Raw genomic sequence first — 22,357 nt, forward strand, 5'->3', positions numbered from 1 at the left:
AGTAACTACATTATCAGTGGTGTAGTAACTACATTATCAGTGGCGTAGTGACTACATTATCAGTGGTGTAGTGACTACATTATCAGTGGTGTAGTGACTACATTATCAGTGGTGTAGTGACTACATTATCATAATTAAGAAGAAATATTGCACATTTGCATGTAACACGTTTTAAGTCAATTTTTTTTTATATATCATGGAAGCTGGTTCGTAAGTACGGGGTGTTCGTAAGTACGGGGTGTTTGTAATCGAGGACTGGCTGTAATGGTAAACGCCTCCTCCGTTGGGGCTCTAAGACGGCGTTCACCACGGAGCGTTCTTTAAACCGCAGCAGGGGGGAGCCTTCAAAGGGAGTTGTGGGAGACCGACATGCCAGACGGTCCTGTTCCCTTCCTCGCAAGCACATTTACGAATGTAGTAAGAAAAAAATGAGCGATAGGCTATCAGAATATTTGTGAACTCTAAATGATAATTACGACTCTGTGCATGGTTTTTCCACGTTATTTCAGCATGCATTTGTGCATACGTAACACATCCATGCCTGCTGGAGCATGTGCTGCAAAGACAAAGATCCCCCGTGTGTGTAGCCTTAACGGACTGTTGGGGCAAGTGCTGTTAGCGAGCACCTATTAGAGCCGTCACGGCATACGAGAGGGGGTGGGGTGGCCAGCACCACGACCGGCCGCCTTTGTCTCCTCAGTGGCGATGTTTTAACACACCATACCAGCTACTCATTTGAGGCTGAGTAGACTTAGGAGAGGCCACGCACACACACGCAGACGTACTTGCAGACAAACAAATGTGGGTATATGCTTGTACAGTTTTTTTTTGCAAGGATTCACCCGTCATCCACACGCATGCACACGTTACGTTCATGCACACACACATGGAACATTTTCCACACACGCCCATCTCCTTGGGAGTATAGGTTACTCCTCGTTTCTGACTTGGCCTTCTTCCTCTGCTCAACCACTTGAACCACTCCCCTTGGAACAAAGCTCCCAACCCCCCCACCGGACCCCCTCCTATCCCCCCCCCTCTTCACTCCACTGCTTCCCTTTCAACCCACGGATACCCATCCCCCATCCACCACGTACACTTTTCCTGCGTTTCAATGGACGGCGTTTTGACTTTAGAGGGGGGTGCTTGGTGGCTGTGCCTTTAACCAACTGTTACCCCCTTCTTCCAGCTAACAACGCCGTCTAAGGCGAAGGGGGGGGGGGTTACTCCCTCTCTGCTTGTAAACAAAGTTTGTCATTATGCTCGGCATGTTTTTATTTATTTAAAGAGTTCCGTGGTTACAAAGGATGCAATACTTAAAAATGCAATGGGGTTTTTTGTGGTGCCTCTGTATTTTATCTGGGAGTTATTCTGCTCTCTGTATCAACGTTTTTTTTCTACTGCGAAGTTAGTCGATAGGTCGGTGGGATGCGTGTGGTGGGGCAAAGTGTGGGTACTCTCACTTCTTCGTGGAAGAGTAGGCCAAATAACTCTCTAGAGGGCCTCTCTAGAGCAGTGGCGTCACCAAACAATTGCGTGGATGCGTTGTCCTTTAGCCGTGTATTTGAATGACTTTCCTTTTTAAAAAACATAGTTACATCGGCCTAATAGGCTAACTGGTAAGCAAGGACTTAGGGGACGTTTTTATTCTTTGATATTAAGTCCCTAAACAAATGTAATCCCTTTATTTAAGAGCCGTAATTCTGTAAACACATTACTACCGTTGCTCCCGTAATTTTGCCGAAACACATCTGAAGCAAGAATGTTGGCTTACGTTACGTTCCAGCTAAATACAAAGCAGCCTGCAATCCCAATTAAGGGCGATGCAAAAAAACATTCCCATTGACAACGTCCTCCGTGGCAAAGCAACACGGAAAATATTAATTGTGAAGTGGCTGCATGAGATGCGCTCTCATGTGTGCGTGTGCGCGCACGCGTTTGGCCACGACGCTGCATGTCGTAGGTGACTTTAGCTCGCCTACTGTGTGGTTGGTTGTGCCGCGTCTTCCTGCGCAGTGGCAGCTTTCTTGTTTACTCCGCGATCCGCCTCTTCTCGACTTATCCATGGCCCAAATGCGTTCATTGGAGAACTCGGGGAAGCAAAAAAATTAACAAATATCTGTTTAGTAGCTGCCCCATCCCTGCCCTGCAATTATAGCAGCGCCAGGCAATGAAGGCGATATTTGTTCGTGTATATGTATGCAGTGTGTTTGTATGACTACGTGTGCCTGTTGACCATTGCAAAGTGTTGTAAACTCTGTGAAAGCACCCCAGTTCAAAAACAAAAATACCACCGTGCCTTCATCGTTATGGGCCTTGAATTCCCTTCTAATTGATCGGGTTCACCGAGTGTTGAATGAGATCGTGATATGGGTCAATGCAGCACACACCAGCGTTACCGGTTGGGAATGTGACGTGGAGATTTGAGCATTGCTGCTGCATCGTGTCACTTCACGTAGCAGATGTCCACCGACATCTCGGAGACCATTAATTCAAACAAAACGTGTGAGATTGAACAAGGCAGAAATATTAGTTTTTTTTTTATTAAAGGTGTAATGGGAACGTGTCTAGCTATACGGTAATTTTATCATTATAGAGAGTCGGTTGTCTAAAGTATGAACATTAAATTGGGTTTTTTCCAAATAAATGTTCATATCAATTTATATGTGGGGGTTTGACATTGTGTCCTTAATGAGCACTCAAATAAGCGCAGCCTTGGCAAAGTGTGGGTGACATCCAGTCCATGAGTGGATTTGTTTAATCATCTGAATCATGGAACGTTTCATCCTTTGACCAATGATCATTCCAGATGAATGGATCATCCCAGGTGCCTCTGTTTGGGCACGGCTAATATTGAACTGGTTTGGCCAGAATCTTACCATCAGGGTGTTAATGGCCCTAAACGTTTACTAGTTTACTATGTTTGTTTTCTCATTCATTCGTACCTGATGATGGTTGCTTGTGTTGCAATCGAAATGTCGTATTCTATTATTATTTAATTAAATTTCTCTCTACGTGACTTTATCGAAAGAACCAAAATACTGTAATGGCCCTGTTTAAAAACCAAAACGACTCGATAATTACCTCCTTGTGTCACTTTATTTAACCAGGTGCGAATTTCAAGAGATTAGGATGGTCTCATTTGCCAGAGTGAGTCGCGTCTTATGGTCAAGAGCAGTGGACCTTAATCCTTGGGGCTGCGAGATACCCTTTTTGGGGGTGCGAGACATGGGCAGTTTTTTTTCAAGGTAAATAATCGAAAGCACAAATTAAGCACTGGTCACGTCGTGAGAATTGTATTTTATTGTTTTATTTTTATTAATTTATGATTTCCCTTCGACGTGACTTTACCGAAAGAACCAAGAAGATTACTTTTGTTTCGCTAAACCGATGTATTTATCAACGTTATAAACACATTGTACGATTGAGAACCAAAGGGGTGGGGGGGGGGGTTGCAAGGCTGCAGTGTAAAGGTTAAGCACCACTGGTCAAGAGGCATCCGCACAGGCCGACGGGGGTCCAAATATTCAGTTGCAGAAGAGCGGAGTGAAACACTCCCGCGAGATTCACGAGCGGAGTGAAACACTCCCGCGAGATTCACGAGCGGAGTGAAACACTCCCGCGAGATTCACGAGCGGAGTGAAACACTCCCGCGAGATTCACGAGCGGAGTGAAACACTCCCGCGAGATTCACGGGCGGAGTGAAACACTCCCGCGAGATTCACGGGCGGAGTGAAACACTCCCGCGAGATTCACGGGCGGAGTGAAACACTCCCGCGAGATTCACGGGCGGAGTGAAACACTCCCGCGAGATTCACGGGCGGAGTGAAACACTCCCGCGAGATGCACGGGCGGAGTGAAACACTCCCGCGAGATGCACGGGCGGAGTGAAACACTCCCGCGAGATGCACGGGCGGAGTGAAACACTCCCGCGAGATGCACGGGCGGAGTGAAACACTCCCGCGAGATGCACGGGCGGAGTGAAACACTCCCGCGAGATGCACGGGCGGAGTGAAACACTCCCGCGAGATGCACGGGCGGAGTGAAACACTCCCGCGAGATGCACGGGCGGAGTGAAACACTCCCGCGAGATGCACGGGCGGAGTGAAACACTCCCGCGAGACGCACGGGCGGAGTGAAACACTCCCGCGAGACGCACGGGCGGAGTGAAACACTCCCGCGAGACGCACGGGCGGAGTGAAACACTCCCGCGAGACGCACGGGCGGAGTGAAACACTCCCGCGAGACGCACGGGCGGAGTGAAACACTCCCGCGAGACGCACGGGCGGAGTGAAACACTCCCGCGAGACGCACGGGCGGAGTGAAACACTCCCGCGAGACGCACGGGCGGAGTGAAACACTCCCGCGAGACGCACGGGCGGAGTGAAACACGCCCGCGAGACGCACGGGCGGAGTGAAACACGCCCGCGAGACGCACGGGCGGAGTGAAACACTCCCGCGAGACGCACGGGCGGAGTGAAACACTCCCGCGAGACGCACGGGCGGAGTGAAACACTCCCGCGAGACGCACGGGCGGAGTGAAACACTCCCGCGAGACGCACGGGCGGAGTGAAACACTCCCGCGAGACGCACGGGCGGAGTGAAACACTCCCGCGAGACGCACGGGCGGAGTGAAACACTCCCGCGAGATGCACGCGAGCTCGGAGAACCCTGCCGCTACGCAAACGATATCGGGGGGGGGAGGGGGTGCTTTTGTGTACTCGTACTTGACGTGGCGTGCTTTTTTTTGTTTGCTCCAGTTGATTGTGTTTAGTTGGCCTCGGTTTGTGCCCTATTTACCAAATAGGAGCGTGTGCTACTTCAATGATAGTTTTACATTTTGGCATGCAAGGGTTATCCAAGCTGTGGTGTGTGTTTTTTAAAATAAGTAAATGAGACACAACTGCCGAGATGAGCACGTGGCTGTGTGTGCACACGTGCGTCAGAGTACGTCACGGACTCGTTGGTCTTTTGCAACAAGACGCTCATGAAGGCACGCGGGCGGCTCTCTTACCATGGGCGATTAGCACGACTGGATTCGTACGGTGCGAAAGAACCTCGCACTCCTTATCGTGTCTTTGTAGCGTTCGGTGTTGTGACGTTCTGACCCGCCCCTTCTGGACATCTTGTCAAAAAAGAGCTTTATAACTCATCGGATTTCTCCAGTTTAAATACATATTCTGATTCCGAAGTGCAACATTGCATGCATACATAGCGGTGGCATCACCACGGCGCTGGTAAAGACGTTTTCCCTTCTCCGTTTTTTGTTGTTGTCATGTGGAGATGAGTGACCGACCATGATGTAATGATGCAAAAGTACCCCCTCTGGAGCAGCCTCGCAGCAAGTGCTTTTATACGCGCAGCAGAAGAGAAAAACAACACATCCATGGATTACGAACAGTGCCCGATTATTTGTTCCGCCCTTTTGTGCCTCTTTAACAAATCCCCTACCACCACCACCAACCAACAACTCTGTTTTGTTGGACATCAGCCAGGGCTGTAAATGTCTCCCCCCACCTCCTCCTCCTCACCCTGCGCCACCTCCCCTCCCATCACTCAGTAGTGGAGTCACCCATGGAATCATCTGCCTGATGTATTTATAGTGTCGGAATGCCAGGCAACCCAGTGGAATGCTCTGCCTGTGAACAGTGGCGCACTGAGGCCGGGGAAAACATTGGCCCTGCATCTCGAGGGGGTTTATGGTGGCGGCCGACGAATATAAATGCAAACGTGCTCTGAAAATAAAGAGCTAAGCAAGACACCAAAATAAGGCTTTCAATTATTGCGTTTCATAGTAACTATAGTAAACAGGTCTCACGACTTGTTTGTACCTTTCTACCAAGGGAATCGTTATCCCTCGAGACGTAATGTCTGGGCAACGGTGCGTGGACAATGGAGATAGGAATGCGAGGTTTTATTTAGGTTTTCTTCATTAACTGCAATTTTCGTTTTTTTTTTCTCCCAAGAAAAGGCTTCGCCCGTAGTCGATTCCGTAGCAACGGAATTTTCGCACAGGACGCAGAACCCAGCAATCGTGACCTTTTAATGTAAACTTAATTTAGCCTTTAACAGCGTCCAAATGTTCTTACACAGCAGGTTTGGTGCGATGCTTAGTGAGCCCCCTTTGCACTGAAGCGTCCTAATATTCCTGCATTGTTCTTCTAAGTCGGTCACCGTGGAATCTCCCAAGTGCTTCAAAACAAAACTGCGTGCTGATTACAATGGGGAATAAAGTGTAGCAACAACATTTCTCGTATCCACAGCTCTCTCTCTCTCATTTGCAACTCCTCTCAATCTGCACTTTCCTCCACGCACCCGCTGGACGATGAGACTCGGGAGAGTTGAACCTGGTCCAGAGTTTGTCTCTTAAAACAAACGCTAATGGCGGTTCTGGTCTAGAAATCCCATAAGCTGATGAACCAAATTCACTTTCACCCTTACATAACGAGCAGGGAATTTAAATGTCTAACCCAGCTGCCATTTTTACTTATGTTAAGAGTAATACGATATACATTTCTTTATTATTTTATTTCATAGGGTTGGATTAAACGATTCACATTGATTATTACGCTCACGATGCGTGCAGAAAAGAGCGCGTGTAAGAATCGGGATGTTTGTCGATTTGTCTGTTGCCCCCCCGCCCCCAGCAGTGTCAACAATGAAATCTTTAATCAAATTGCAGGCCGACTCATGACAATGCATCATCACATTGGCAGAGGTTTAAATCTTTCCGTCCATATTATTTAAGCAAATATATTACACTCCGTTGTGATACACGAGTGCATAATGGTTTGAAACTGTAAGAGGGGTTGGCAGTCGTTTGCCTCTTGTGTTTTGTGGACCAATCGTGTGGTTGGCAGGTGGTAGGGAGGTGGCAGTGCTGCGTGGTGCAAGACGTTAACGACCTCACCTGGTATACAGGTCGTGGGTTCAATCCCAACTCTGACGCCTGCTGCTGTATATTTGGAGTTTGCGTGTGTCTCTCATCATCACGGTGGCTAGGAGATGTTAACTACCTCACCTGGTATACAGGTCGTGGGTTCAATCCCAACCCTGACGCCTGCTGTATATTTGGAGTTTGCGTGTTTTTCTCTCTCTCTCTCCCCCCGTGGTCATGTGGATTTTCTCCGGGCCCTCTGGTTTTTCCTTCCACATTTAGAATCGAAATGCGTTTAGAGTATCTTGCTGATATAAATGTTCACATAAGCCACTTCATTGAGCTATCATTCGTGAAAGCCAGGTCGCTTATGAGAAAGTTTCTCACACATGCTAAACTAAAACCTATTTTTATTTAACGAGGCAAAGCCCACTGAGCAATATGTGCACTGTATTTCAAAAGTTAGAAAAGGACATAGCAGCTGTAACTTTATTCAATTTCAGGAACTGACTGTCATAAGTGATAAAGTGATACTGCGAAATTTCACAGGACTATATTAGGTTTCTTCTCTACTCATATTTGGCCCAGCCGCTCCTAGATTTATGGGCACACTTCCTGCATGACCATGACGCTGATCAGCTTTTAGCTAACTTCGTGTTGCTTATCCAATGTTTATCACGTGATAAACATCTTTTAAACCAATTATGTTGCAGTAGTTATTGTGATTATTGTACAGTCATTCTAATCCAGTCGGCTGAGCTGGATTGCGTTTTAGCCACCGATTGATCTTTAAATAATGTGGATTGTATCAGCTGTGAATGGCAATCACGCATGGGATTGCATCTGAGAGGTGACCAGGGTCTGATCAGACCAGAACTGTTTTTTTAGACAGAACCTCCATCATGCTGTATTATTTCTGTCAGGTTGCCTCCGTTGCTCAACGTCAATGCCTTGCCGTTGAAGATTGCTGCTGACAGTTACCCACAAATGGCTCATATATCATGGCCTTTAATGGTCACTGACATGACTTATCGGCTATTTTTCATATAATGCTCGTGCAGCGGCCTTGAATGTTTGGGCAGATGAAACATTTGCCAAGATTTCATCATGCAGTCGCCCCTTTGGTCACCCTTTAAGTTCCCACAGTATAATTTTTTCTTTAGTGAGTGCGATCGCAGTGGGGTTCCAGCCGCTGGTAGCCGAGGTCGATCCGCGTTGTGCTGCTCTTGTGCTGCGTGTATCGCTGAGCTGCTCACCAAGTATCGTGGCCGCCACGGCCTCGCCACGCCGGGAGAGTTCCACAAGGAGATGAAGCACGGGGAGTCGTCGGCCCGTGCTCAGACAGTGACATCGTGACTCGCAGAGATTTCCCACTTTTATTTTGATGTCGATGTTTTCATTTATGCTTTTTAGGAGTCGGAGGGGGGGGGGTCCCAACTATTTAAAAATGTGTCAAAAGTGATAAGTTGATGTTTTGTGCTGTATTTGAAAAGGTCAATAAGGACATCGTTCCTGCAGCTATACAAAAAAAAAACATTTCAGAACTTGACTGCCACGAGTGATAAAGTGATCCTGTCACATTTTACAACGGTTACAGATGTGTACATGTTGCTGCTGTAATCATATCTAGCGGAGCTGCTCCTTGATTTACAGGCATGTTTACTGCGATACTCCGATGATCAGATTTGAGACATATTTTAGCTCACATCTGATAAACGCCTCTGAAGTTTAAATTACATTTGTTTTCTGGTGAAAATTTCACTACATTTCATCTTGCGCGTCTGTGTTTGCAGCGTGTGCATGTCAAGCCAAAGTAATTGTCCTCCTGCTCGCACAGATATTTGGCATTGCTCATTCTTTGGTTAGCATGAGCCAGTGGAAAACATTCCACATTCGCATGATGGGGGCCAGACCGCTCATCCATAGCACCACAACTATTGACTTCCCTCGAAGTGGTGGTGCTCATGTTATTGATTTAAAAGGGCTGAATGTGCACACCTGCAAATACATAGCATATAAGCATGGAAAGATACACATACATGCATATGTTCAACTTCTTTCGGCACCGTATGTAGCCAATGTGCCCTTTGATAAAATGTTTTGGCATAATTGCAAATCAACTGGCCTCAAATGCCATGAGAAGCAAACACGAGAGTAAGGTTTCTAAAAAAATAAAAAGCACATGGAGATATTATTAAAAAAAAAGGATTAATTAATTGGACAACAGGTTCCCAAGCGATCACAATCACCAATCAGAAGAGCAAGGGGGCGCGTAACCCGCAAAGCACAGCCAGCAAAAACCTTCATGTGCCGCCATGCGGCGTAGGAACATTCGGTTTTATTGGGGACATTGAAGAGATGTTGCCCTACCAGCCTTTAAGATCCGTACAAATCTATTTAAATCATCATCGTCATCTGCCATTGTCTATCCACTTCTGGATGAAGGCCTTCCCGGTGCCTGTCCACCGTTCATTCCGCGTCAGTGCTGCTGGTGCTGCTGTGGTGGATGGTGGCAGCACCAGCAGCAGCAGCACCACTAGCACCTTGAATGTGTCGCAGGCCTCGTCCGTCCGCCGTCATCCCACAGTGCGAATTGCTCTCCCCAAGCCCCGTTCACTCATCGTCATTGTCCATACGCTGCTTGATCGGTGTTGGCTCGCTGATCCACGTGTTCTGTCTCAGTCTAATTCCAAGCACTCACCTCTCAATGCTTACTTGCGCACTTTTCAGTTGTTACCGATTAGCACGGTTGGGTACGTACGGTGCGAAAGAAGGACAACATAAGTACAAACATTTGTCGGTGTGTTATTTGTCAGCGTCAAATATTAGCAGTTGAAAATGAGTAAATCTTGCTTCTCGCCTGACCAGCATTTGTTAGTGGTTGTTTGGGTTTGAGGGTGGGATGTGGGACGATTTGCAGAACAGTTTTGTAAAATGTAAAACCTAAATCACTTTCAGCACATGGCGAATCTACTCCTGAAGGAAGGGCCTGCCCATGGCCATGTCAGTCGGGGTTGTTTGACGGTACTTGGCCACCCTGGTCAGTGCAATTGAGTTGAGAACCACTGATGTAGACTGAACATATTTAGGTAGAACAATAATGTTATAAAAGGGTGGCATTTTCTGCTTGGGTCATGCACATCTGCAATAATTGTGCGTCCTGGGCTGCAAATTCACTGTGTTAAGCGAATAAGTATTTTGAAGTAAGTACTGAATATAATGCATGTATTTAATGCATGTGCATTGGTCAATGTGTCTTTCAATTATCCACTTGTGTGGTAAGTATAATCTGTTATTTTTGGTTAAAAGTTGAGGGTTAAACAAAAAACGCGGTCAAAGAGAGTGGACGTGGCCTGGCCTAGACCCAGGCTCTCTCAGGTTTAATGTGCTGAGAAATTTCCAGACTCCAAAGGACGCACAACAAATCAAACACTCTCCAAGGCAACTCTTGGCCAGCGGTGATGGTTCTTTGCCCAGGCTTCCCCTCAAAACTTTCACTCGAGCACAATGTGTCTCTTTCGTCTCAAGCCTTTGATTTAAGAGTCTAACGCACAATCAAACGATTTCATGTCCCGGGCACCGCTGTTTAATTGAGCAACGGTCAATTTGGTAGGGCTGTCATTATATGAAGCCATCAAAGGGAGTTCCTCAGTTCCCTGGGTGATGTGCACACCCCTGCAATTTTTTACACGTAATAAGAGACTCTGTATTCGTCTACTTCAACAGTTCCCAATGTGTGGTGGCGGCAATTGCTTGCTCAACCCAGTGCTGGTGGAAAGGCATCCACGAGATGGGGGGAGTACCTTAACTTTATCCCACCACACGCAACCTGGAGATGAACTTTTTGCGGTGTACACCCCAATAATACTGGTTGGTGGAGAGGCGGTGGGGTATAATAAACCAGCCCCTTGGTTTCAATTGCCGTGCCGGGAGATAGACTTGGCGATCTCGAGATTGTAGGTCCAGTGAGCTACCAATTACACCACGGCAGCCACACTGTCATGTGGACGAAGCTGACAATGCTGGAGCAATGCATGCAGTATTACACTGTGCCACAGAAGAATCATGACTGGGATGTGGCCTTGACTGACTTCCTGTTCTTCGAGTGTTTTTTTAAATCTGAAATTTATGTCCGTACTGTAGCACATTGGCAATGTTCAGATCTATGTATATACAGCAAGACTCCAATAATCCGCAGTGATGTGGGGATACCGTATCATAGATCCTGTAAATTCACGGCGCACCACGGAGGCTAGCGCCAATAAAACGTCGCACAGACTCGTATGTGTGTAAGTATGCCGAACTTCTTTCGCACCACACGTAGCCAAACGTGCGAATTGGAGGTGCGGGAGAAGGACAAGAGGATAGAGCCGCACGATGCCATTAATCCGCAAAAATGGTGCGGATTACTTGGGGAAGCGTGGCACTTGACCAGCCGCTAAATTGATCCATGATAAATTCACGGATTATAACATTGAGTTTTTCTAAGACCCACATGTTACCAATATGCCGATAGGCCTATGTAAATGTATTTTTGGCATTTTTGAGAGCTAATAACATTTCTAAATTACATTCTACCACTGTACACATTAACGTCAGCACAGCAAGTCTGTGCTGATGCAAAACAAATATCGTATAAACGGTCCACGGACAATGGGAGGAGTCACGAACAGCCAATACCCCTCGAATGGCAGGAATTTAAGAATGATTGAAGCACGGATAATTATTTGAGTCATCCTGGTGTATATTTTTTCTATCATTACCCTTAGAATCATGCATTTGGGGCTTTTCCCTCGGTCACACACTAACACAGGCAGCGTTTGTGAATGTCCAGGACAGGTACAGTTCTGTATAGGGCTCCCTCCAACGTAGGGAATGTTCCCACACTATTTCCGCTCCCTATGGTTGTGAAATGTCAAAGTTCAGTTCATTTCAGTTCAGTTCATTTATTTGGTATAGCCCATCCCGGTGACGTTCAAGGCAGGCCACGTCTCCCTCCGCTCGCTGGCAAGGAGCCGATCGGATTCATGAGACCCCCAACAGCATCCCCTACCACTGCTGTCACCTACTGGCAGAGGATGACACTTACTGACATCATTTCAGTCGCCTCGTACAGAGATCAGTCATCCCCTTGAACTCTCACAACTGGTAATGTGTGAATGACCACCCTTTACTGCAGTATTGTTTTGAGTGGGCCATGAAGTGTTACTTATTTCAGCCAACCATATTGCATGGGTTTTAGATTGCAATGTCCCGGTATTGACGACGTTCTCCAGGGGTGCAAGGAAGCATTCATTTATCTCTATTATTAAGCTTGCAATCCGTGCATCGAATCGTGTGCGAGAATCAATGCGAGTTTTTGTAGATGTTGTGCGTAATCGATTCTTGTGACCCCCAGTGGCGAGTGGCCGCATTCGCCCCAATTTTAAAAACAAGAATCAAACCTTGCATCTAACCACAACCCATAATCGCGGTAATCCAATCGGCAGTGGGCCAATCAGAAAAACCCCGATTGTTTACAATTGAATATATATACACAGTAAACGAGTTTACTGTCATGCGGTAAGGCCGTCACTGCGGCATAATAGTTATACGCTGTGGACGCGCGCACGTTGCGGAGAGGTCGTTAAAGTGGAAGCGCACTGTCTTGGCGGAGGGAATGGAAACAGACGGAGAGCTTTGCCAGGCATCGACTGCCTTCCACCAACGTGAAATGAGCCCAAAAGAGTCGATCTCTTCCTGCTGTGACGCGCGCGGGGACGTTTTCGGGCGTGAGCCGCTCGTGAAAATTTCACATTGTTACGGCGGAAAACAAAGTTCACCCCAGAGGAGATCCACCGCTGTTTGACTTTCCACAGATTGGTACTCGTCAATCCCCAGAGGGATGACGACGACGACGACGGTGGGGGTTGAGCGAACTCCTCGGCCGTGACTCCGTGATTGTGAGGCTGAGCGTTGTAAAGCCGAAGAGAGGAGCGCTTTGATACGGCCCCGGTGGCGGCGGCTCCATCCTCTGCTCGTTGCAGGGCCTCGCGGTTCGAACTCCAGCGGCCGCCCTGGTTATTACTGCGCTGGGTGGATTAACCGTGAAAAAAAAAAGATGCGCCGTCTGATTCTCTGTGGACGATAGAGGGTCCTGCAACATCACTTGCTAGAGTGGGACATTGTGTGCGAGACATTGTTGCAAATTGGGAAGACTCTAGATGAGTGAGCTGTTCAGCTCTGCGTTATTTAAATGTGAAGCTGAAACTGTAACAATTGTTTTTATATATATACAAGATCAACTCAATTTCTTCTCGTAGATTAATGTGTGCATTAACAAGTTGTGGTTTTAATAATGTGGTTTCTTCTGGAGGCTTAGGGAAAGGAGGAAAGCCAAATAACTGTAGGGTGATCTCAATGCCAACATGTATCGTGTTACATACTGCAGAGAAAAGTAAAACTGCTGGGAGCTGCCGGAGCCCACTGGTTTAATAACCACCACCCTGAGACATTCACCAACGTGGCTCAAGACAAAAGTATGCGCCAAGGCATATGAAGTCAATCGTAGACTATTACACAAATTAGTGTGTTCATGCAGGCGCACTTGCACACGGCCGCTTGTTCGTACACGCGTTTAAACAATTTGACGCATGTGTACGCATCAGCTCACACGCTCCATCGTCCTATGGATAAGACAAAGATCCCCCGTATAGGCTTAACAGACTGTTGGGGCAAGTGCCTTTAGCGAGCACCTATGAAGACCGGCACGGCACACGAGGGGGTGGGTGGCCAACACCACGCCCGGCCGCCTTTGTCTCCCTAGTGACGATGGTTACACTCCGCACCAGGTACTAATTTGAGGCTGAGTCGACCTAGGGGAGGCCCAGAATCGGTTCAGATAATCGTCACCGGTGTTGGCCGTGAGCGGGAATAGAACCCGGGTCGCCAGGTTCGCAGCGCACTAACCGCTACACTACTGCTCCCCACATGACGCACACACACAGAAAAGCACACGACCGTACGACAACACGTGCAGACACGCACACACGTGTGTGAATACTGGCACGCACGTTTCCAGGGACACACACAAACACAAACATGCACACACATTCCCGTTCAAGAATCCACCACACACACTTCAGTGCCATCTGGCTCCTGCCACTCAGCCATTCTTAACAAAACAACGTGCAGCGTGCCCACCCCATCTATCTATTTGGCCTCGCAGAATGTGAACATCTACTGTCGGACATTCGGACCCCGTGACCTATTCGAGCCATGGGGGTTGTTGTGCTCACTTTCATTATAGCGAGGGTGATGAAATGAAACAAATTCTACCCCAACACAGTTGTGTTTTTGTAGGCGGTTAAATTACAGCCAGTCCAGCATAATTTGGAAAGAACGCTTGATATTTTATTTTTAATCCTATTTTCATGCAGAGCAAGAATGATATTTGTATGTTGAACTTCTTTCGCACCGTACGTAGCCAACCGTGCTAATTGGAAGGTAATAATACTATACATGTACAACGATGTCATTTTGTATCATGGGCAATCCAATATTGCATTGTGCGTAATACAGTTGAATATGGCACGTAAAACAATGTGATACTGTGCATAATACAATGCTGTAATATTGCATGTGCAATTGTAGTTACTGCAATGTACATAATGCAATTTTACAGCATTAATTTACAAACGACATATATTGTAAAACATGTTTTGGAATTTTGTAATTTTTATTATTGTAACAAGCCTGAAATGTATTTCGAACTTATTTAGCCAAAAATGCTAATCGGAGGTGCAAATAACAAACAAAAGCCACGCGTTTTTGTAACGTCTTAAAAACACGCCAACACGCGCTACTTTACATGATCGTCTCGATGCAATATTGCGGGAGATTTTCACTTTTTTTTTTATGACTGCCACACCTTTGCGGCAAGCTCGGATTTCATGTTGCGGAGGAACTGCGCCACCAACCAGCAGCAAGGGGCAGCGGGGGCTTGGGAACCGCAGGGACGGCCGCCACGGAAGCGCGCGGTGATGCACAGCCCCGTCGCGGGGATGGAGTTCACCTTGAATATGCGACCCGTGGTGATTTTAGACCCCGAGCAGCGAGCACGTGATCACGCTCCCAGGGCGAGCCGTGTCCGACCCAGGGATACACTCAGCCCCGAATCAATTCTATAACCTTGTCCGGCTTCGTCGTCGTCGTCTTTGGAGCGGCTGTTGTAGACGCAGAGCAACTACAATGTCACATTCAGGTGGTCAAGCCAGATAACCGCGTCGTGAGCGGTAGCGGAGTGTATCGCCGTGATGTCTCCTCTGCATTTTTGGATCGGGCATTGCGTCGTTGTACGTTGTACGGTCTGTTCTGGATGACCACAGTCATGGCACACGACTGGAGACTTTTTCATTTTCCATCCGTGCATCAGGTATCCGCGTCTGCTCCGACCTTGTCCGTGTAGCCAGACGAATGCCTTCGTAGAGAGCGGGCTTGCCAGAAGCTCATCAGGGCCGACCGTTAACCTTCGCCAGTGCCTGTGATTTTTAACAAAGTTGTTAAACCTATCTCGGGTACCTTAAGCCTTATTGAACTCTACAGTAACCTACACGCATGCAGCTAATAGCACAATTATACACGCAGTTATGTTTAACAGTATTCAATACAGTATATATAAACACAAAGTGTTGTCACGTGTGTAATTAGGAATGTGTAAAATTGGTGCGGAAAGTGGTCATATGGTGGTTAGTGTACCACGCGAACACTCCCAGCAACCCAGGATTTATTCCTAATCATGCACATGTTCTGGGCCTCCTTTAGGTCAACTCAGCCTTAAATGAACAATTGATGCAATGGGGGTAAACATCAGATTTAGATGGGGAATGGTCGCAATTTGTTTCTTAATGATCACATCAGGGGATCATAGAAATGTGCTAAGAATATGCAGGCAATGTGTGGCTTGTACCAGCATACAACATTCAACATGCTTTATTTATGAAACGGAGTTAATTGCGCGATTGTTTATGGGATGCTGCCGTGGTGTAATGGTTAGCAGCACACTGGACTCTCACTCTGGAGTGTGCGGGTTCGACTCCATCTCCCAGCACCGCAGTTGACACGATGGAACCAGTTTCTGACATCCTTCCGCCTCCGTCCACCCAGCAGTCTGGAGGTGTTCACCACGGTCGATCGTCAGGTCAAGTGTGGTGGCGTAAAGTGTGGGCAATCCCACCTCTTGCAAGACGTCTGACCAGCGTGGAAGAGTAGGCCAAATACCAACTAGGAGTCATGTTGAGCTGTCTCATCAATAATGGCGTGAGCAAATAATCAGTGCTGCGCCTTCATCTTGTACATGGCTCTGCATTCTAGGTGTCCCAGTGCCGCAGACGAAATGTTAAAAATCCAATAAATACTGCGGTGGAAAAATCCATATCTATGTTTTATATAGCACCTACTTGGTGTTTATAAGGACGTATATAGTGCCTTTGCCTTGTCAGCATTTCCTCATCCCGTGCGTGTTAGTTACGGGCGTGCGAAGCACTCAAAGTAACGTCGGCTGCCAAGGCTTTGGAAAGCGAGTCTGCGAAGATTTACAGAGATTCGATCATTGGAATCGTTCGATAATTGGAATCATTTGCACTGGCAGAGTCGTGCTTACGGACTGCAAAGCGCTTCGTCTTGCGTCTTCCCCTGCAGTCAGCAGTCTGCCACATGAACGCGCCCCACCCATTGGAGCCGCCTGCTCCGCCACCGATGCGGTTCTAAGCGTCTCGTTAATAATTCAACCGTAAAGCCCAGCGTCTTGATATTTGCGAATGCGCATTTTGTCCATTCGCATCTCATCGTAACGCTTCAACATCTACTTGTGTTACCGTTGTTTGCCATAGATGTACACGCTATGTGTTACAGAGTGTGTGTGTGTCACGCAGTCTGTTTGCTCAGCAAATGCATGTTGTACTCTCATTGCCTCTGACGGTCCCTTGCCAGCATTTTAACCTTGATTTGTTTTAAAGAATATGAGTGTTCGGTCTCATGGTCGCAACATTTCAAGTTTGCCTGGAAGTGTTTTTTTGGTTATTACATTTTTATTGCAGAGTGAATTATTGCATCCAGATGTAACAGATTAATTTCCTTAAATTTATAAATTTCTATCTATGCTTTACTAATCATAAGAAGTATTTGCTTTCTCTACAGTGGTCTTATATATAATGGAACATATTTAAGCTAAACAATGAAAAATCTGGGTGGGGTAGTGCCACAGAAGCTAGCAGCATTGTACAATCATCCCTGTGGACCGAGTTAAATTCCCAGCAATGACCAACATGAGTGGCCGAGTTTTATCTGAACCGGTTCAACCCCCTCCCACCATTCACAAGCTGCCTTGACCAGCGTTGATTCATTTTATGGTCAAAAAAACCCGATAATTGAATGGTGTAGGCCGTAGGGGAAGGCCTTCAACCAGCAGTGGCTGGATGATGCAGCAGTGTTCTTCACTAATTTTCAGAGGGGTGGGGATCCACTTTAGCCGATAAGACATCATCAGTGTGTGAGTGCTGCCACACATTTGAAACCATTGATGAGGATTGGGGGGGGGGGGGGTGTTTTCACATGTTGTGTATTGTCGGGGGGGGGGGGGGGTGGGGGGCACGTCAGGGGCCGCGCTGAAGGCCACCAGGGGCTGTTAGTGGCACGCGAGCCTTGAAATGAAGAACGCTGCCGTAGCGTATCTGGCCACGTGGAGATGTATGCGGAGCTCTCGTGTCACGGTCGGGCGGTTGCAAGTTCACGTCAAAGTCAGCGGCTGACTCAGATCCGTCTCCCCTTTTGTCATAGACAAATCCACATTTTTCATTCAAGCATAGGATCAATGTATCTTGAGGCCCTATATCGGCACAGCTTCCCATTGTTAATGTTGATGATGACCCTCCGGTGTGACTGCCAGCAGTCATGGCAAACCAATTCTTAAATGCCTACAATTGTGTAAAAAATGGACAGGTGACAAAAGGGAGACCACGTGATCTTAAAGAGTGACCTTATTAATTCACACCCCCCCGCCTTCTTCAATGGTTCAGTTGCGTTGTGATACATTTTTCGCGAACCGCGTCGCCTGGTTCAGTGAGAGCTCTTGCGACGCGCTGTAACGAGCTCGCGTGTCGTTACAATAAAAGGAAAAGAGCGACCTCAGAAGTAGCCACTCCTGACAGGGTTCACTCAAGGCTTGGAGTGCAGCTTGACAAAAATGTACTCATCTGTGTGTCATTGTTTGAGAGCGGAAGGGACTTACGATTTACGATTTTGCATTTGCAGGCTCGCTGAAGACCCACCCAAGCCATGACCTGCTTCTAGAAAATGATTTCTCGGTAAGCAGATAAACAGTCCGGCGTTGTCGAGTGAAAACGACAAGTGGCCAAAGCAGCCTCCAAAGAATCACTAGATAGACCTTCTAAAGCCAGCAAAATGTCACGAGACAAATTAAGCAAACATTACACACAGGGCACTGATACAGGGTCCTTACAACAGACCTGGAATCGTTTCTCAATTTGCACAATGTCCTCGTCCCAGGAAGCCGCTAGATATGTCGCTCTTCCTTTTGACAAATGTAGTCACTGGGGAAACCCAAAAGGTCCAATACGTCTCGCGACAAAACTCGCTCGGCTGTCGACACTGGAGAGGAAGCGCTGGGCATGCACAGCAGCATAGCACGACCCCTAGCGATGACATCCTCTGTCTACTTTAGGGCACTGAAGTTTTACTGCTGCTGAGGGCGCTCTTGCACTACTTACACTACTGAACACATAGCGCACTGTAGAGATATTCTTTGGGTCTTTCAGTAAAGCCACGTAGATATAAAAAAATATCACGACGTGGCCTTACCGAAAAACCCAAATAATATGAATTCCTGCAGTCACGAAAGCTTTAAGTCAAGGCCTAGATATTGTTTCAAAGATGGGTGGTGGATCGTGCAGAAATGAACGTAGCTTTGTAATACAAAAACTTTAGCTGTACTTAAAAGGTGTCCTCAATGAATAAGGTTATCAGCAAAGGTACTATAGTAGCACGGTGGCTTTATAGCTTGCACAGAATTAAAGAGTATTGTGACGCGGGTGTAACCGATAGTTATTTTATAACCCAGTCAATGTCCATTACTTACCAAAGTGAATTCATATTGAAATGCAATTCCTCTATAGTACAGAAAGCCTGGGTACTATGTCATTGGGACAGAAAGAGAAGTAAATTACAGGTAGTCTTCTACTTACGATGGAGATGCGTTACGACGACCCCATCGTAAGATCGAAATATCGCAAGTCGAAGATGGCCTAGCCTACCCAGGAGTCTTAAAGAATGGTGATAATTTAGCAAAACAGAGCAATTTATAGTAGCGTACTGTATAAACTCTGCAAAAAAGAGCTACATCGCTCAAGTGGGCCTTACCTGGGGTAAAATGACGGCAACAAAATAGATTCCCACTCGGAATCACGGCCACGAGCAGGGCGCGCGCGCGCGTTGTTAGCTTGCTGATGTTGATAATTGGTATTTTACCCTTCTATCTGGCAACAAAACTGACACCTTTTTTACAAGGAGTCATGTTTGCATAGACCACAATACCTGCAGTCATAATGCAAACAAAAAACATGACTCTGATAATGTGCACAGGACAGTGCACATTATCAGAGTTATGTTCTTGTAAAAAAAGGTGTCAGTTTTGTTGCCAGATAGAAGGGTAAAATACCAATTATCATATTTTTTACTGGCAAATGAGGTTCCAATGGTGTATCTTGCTGATGTTGTCGTCTCCGTCCTCTGTGCAGCTTCGCGAGGTTCCCGTGGACGTACCAGACAATTACCGACCGCCGCCTCAGGGCTCCTCCCCCGTGTACGACCCCCCGCTCGAGTATATAGACGCGGTACGTTCTTCCCCCCTCTGAAGCCGTTCTACTTTTTGGGGTTTTTTCTGCTTTGTTTTGTGGTGCTTTTCAAAATAGTTTCCCGTTTCTTTTTAAATCAACGTGGACAACCGGGGGCAGATCGTCATTTGTCCCTGGAGGCAACCAAAAGCACTGCTGAAATAAATACATTCACATTGTGGTCATCGTTGAGCAGGGTGATAGAGAAACTCATCGATATTAAATTGAACTTCACTTGGCTTTACCATTTCCGGTCAATAATAGATTAGGTGATAAGATGCTCAAACACCAAATAGACATACCCTTAGGTTTTTTTGGTAAAGTCACGTAGGTAAAAAATTAAATTAAAATCAATAAAAGTAATAATAGAAATAATTATTTACCGAAAAAACCTAAGAGTATGAATCCTTGCAGTCACGAAAGCTTCAAATCTGGAACCAAATCGACACACACCTATTGCAAGGCATCATCAAGTCTGCATTAACCACACACATGCTCGTGGTAAAACATGCAAACAAATGTGCGTTGATAATGTGTTTCTCTTCGAAAAACGGCTTATCCTCCACTAGAGACGGCCTGCTGTGTGGCCTTGTCTCACCAGCAGTGTTGGAGCAGAGAACGACAAAAGGCGAACAACACAGAAGCATTTATAGCTCGGGGGTTGAGCACTTATATCTAAACACCTCCTGTATTATTGCGGGAAAGGATAAAGCCTATTTTTGGCTTGGCATATTGGCATAAAGGGTCCCGTAGATATCAACGTTATTCATTCGTATTTTATTTTTGTCACGCAAAGATGCGAGCTGTAAGCGTGCATTCCATGAGAGGTTTTTTTTGGGTTAGATCGGGTAAATATCGGAAATATGGGTTCTCCAACACACCGGCGTGCTGTACTAGTGATGAACTGGCATGTTCTGTTTACGTGACAACCCTTACTAGTTGGCTGTGTCGGGTGGTGACGGGTTTTAACGACACATTTATATATTTACGCGATCTAACCCAAAAAAAACCTCTTATGTATATTTGCTGCGAAAGCTTACGTGTTAAGCGTGCATTCCGATTGCGCGTAAAACGCTTTGCCCATTCAAACACCTAATGTGCAATTGAAAACCCGCCGTAATCTATTCCTTTCTTTTTCGACTTCCCTGCAGTCAAGTAAGGAGCAGCTGTCAGAAGATTTTGTCAGGAGTTGGAGGTGCGCCTGCGCGGCCAAGGAGGCCATGGCTACCTCTGACGTTTCGGTGACTTCTGGCAGCGTTGAGGTGACGTTGGCGCGTGCCCTCACTTGCACCTCACTCTGCAGCCGGGGGGAGAAGAGCGTTTGTTGGATCGTAATGACACGATACCTTTTTAACGGCAGCAGGCACTTTGTCAGGGGTTTCGTTCGACTGATATTCACATCGATGCGAGGTGCCTTCATTGGCATGACAAGAGCAATCCAGTATTGCCAATACACCGAAGCAGAAACAGTCAAATATTGACGCATGGTATATTGATCAGTACGAAATTGATCACATTAACAGATAACTCCCCCTTCCCAATATTAACATCTGAAGCTCTTTCTAGAACTAATATAAGCAATATAACCCCGACCCCCACGCCTTCATCTCTACAAAGCAAAAGAGGGATTGCCACCGGTTCCTAGGTGTTTGCTCTCGTTAAATTTTTTAAGTGGCCGCTGTTCTGGGAGATCTGTAAGTCCTCCAAGGATGTCCAAAAGTCCCAGTTCTTGTCAGTTGCGAATTAATAATCATGACGATGATGATACACCACTCAAGATGATGCATTACCTTTCGTTCTCCATAATCTGGTTACAGGGACGTTCATGTCAATATCGATGTGAAGCCCATGGTGACAGGTTGAACTTCTTTTGCACCGTAGGTAGCCAGCCGTGCTAATCGGAGGTGCATTTCATACCCGTGTTGCGTGTGTCTGTTCAGGAGTTTGATGCGGACGAAGTTGTGGAGGTCCTTCTAGATAAGGAATCCAGCAAGGCAGCTGCTGCTGGAGCGACTGGCCTAGAAATCAGTGGTGGAAAAGCTGATGGCATCTACATAAAAAAAATCAAGAAGAACACATCGGCCGCCAAGAGCCATAAGATTCATGAAGGTGAGAGCAAACTTCCGTTTTGTGTCTGAACTCGTTAGAGGCCATAATAGAGGCCCTCTTTAGAGGCCCTTTTTTTCAACTTCTCTTGAGTCATGTACGGAGAAGGCGCGTGCATCTGCCGCGTATTTTGCAGATGCGGGTTCAGTCGACCGTATTTTACGTTCGATTAAAAAGCCACTAGTATCTTAGGTGAGATCACCGATGAGGTCCTTGTTCATTATGTTGATGTTGTTACAACCCTTTCTGACGTTGGGTCATCGGGGGGGGGGGGTGGGGGGAACCCTGAATCTTGGAGCTCTAGCACTGAAAACCACAATTGTTTCCTGAACGTGGGTCTTAGTAAGTTACTTCTATATTCGTGCATTGGAAGGTCCTTGTTTCCTCTGGCTAAATGGGTCTCCCAGAAGTTTTACCATGGTGCGATGAATTTGAGACGGGCAAACGGTCACCACACTTGGAGTCCCATGGATGTGTAGTTGATGTT

At 46.8% G+C, this 22,357-nt stretch overlaps 1 protein-coding gene across 1 annotated transcript in view; it reads left to right on the forward strand.

Moving 5' to 3' along the window:
• The window catches only part of LOC144943924 (neuroblast differentiation-associated protein AHNAK-like), a 63,371-nt gene that overhangs the window by 15,883 nt on the left and 25,131 nt on the right, over positions 1-22,357 (forward strand). Inside the window, exons 2-5 of the mRNA XM_078871791.1 lie at positions 18,167-18,219; positions 19,669-19,764; positions 20,916-21,026; positions 21,705-21,873. Of these exons, the coding sequence (XP_078727917.1) occupies positions 20,985-21,026; positions 21,705-21,873 (211 nt within the window). The 5' untranslated portion in view covers positions 18,167-18,219; positions 19,669-19,764; positions 20,916-20,984. The remainder of the gene's footprint in view (positions 1-18,166; positions 18,220-19,668; positions 19,765-20,915; positions 21,027-21,704; positions 21,874-22,357) is intronic.

Source organism: Lampetra fluviatilis, chromosome 33, assembly GCF_964198595.1.
Source record: "Lampetra fluviatilis chromosome 33, kcLamFluv1.1, whole genome shotgun sequence".
NCBI lineage: Eukaryota > Metazoa > Chordata > Hyperoartia > Petromyzontiformes > Petromyzontidae > Lampetra > Lampetra fluviatilis.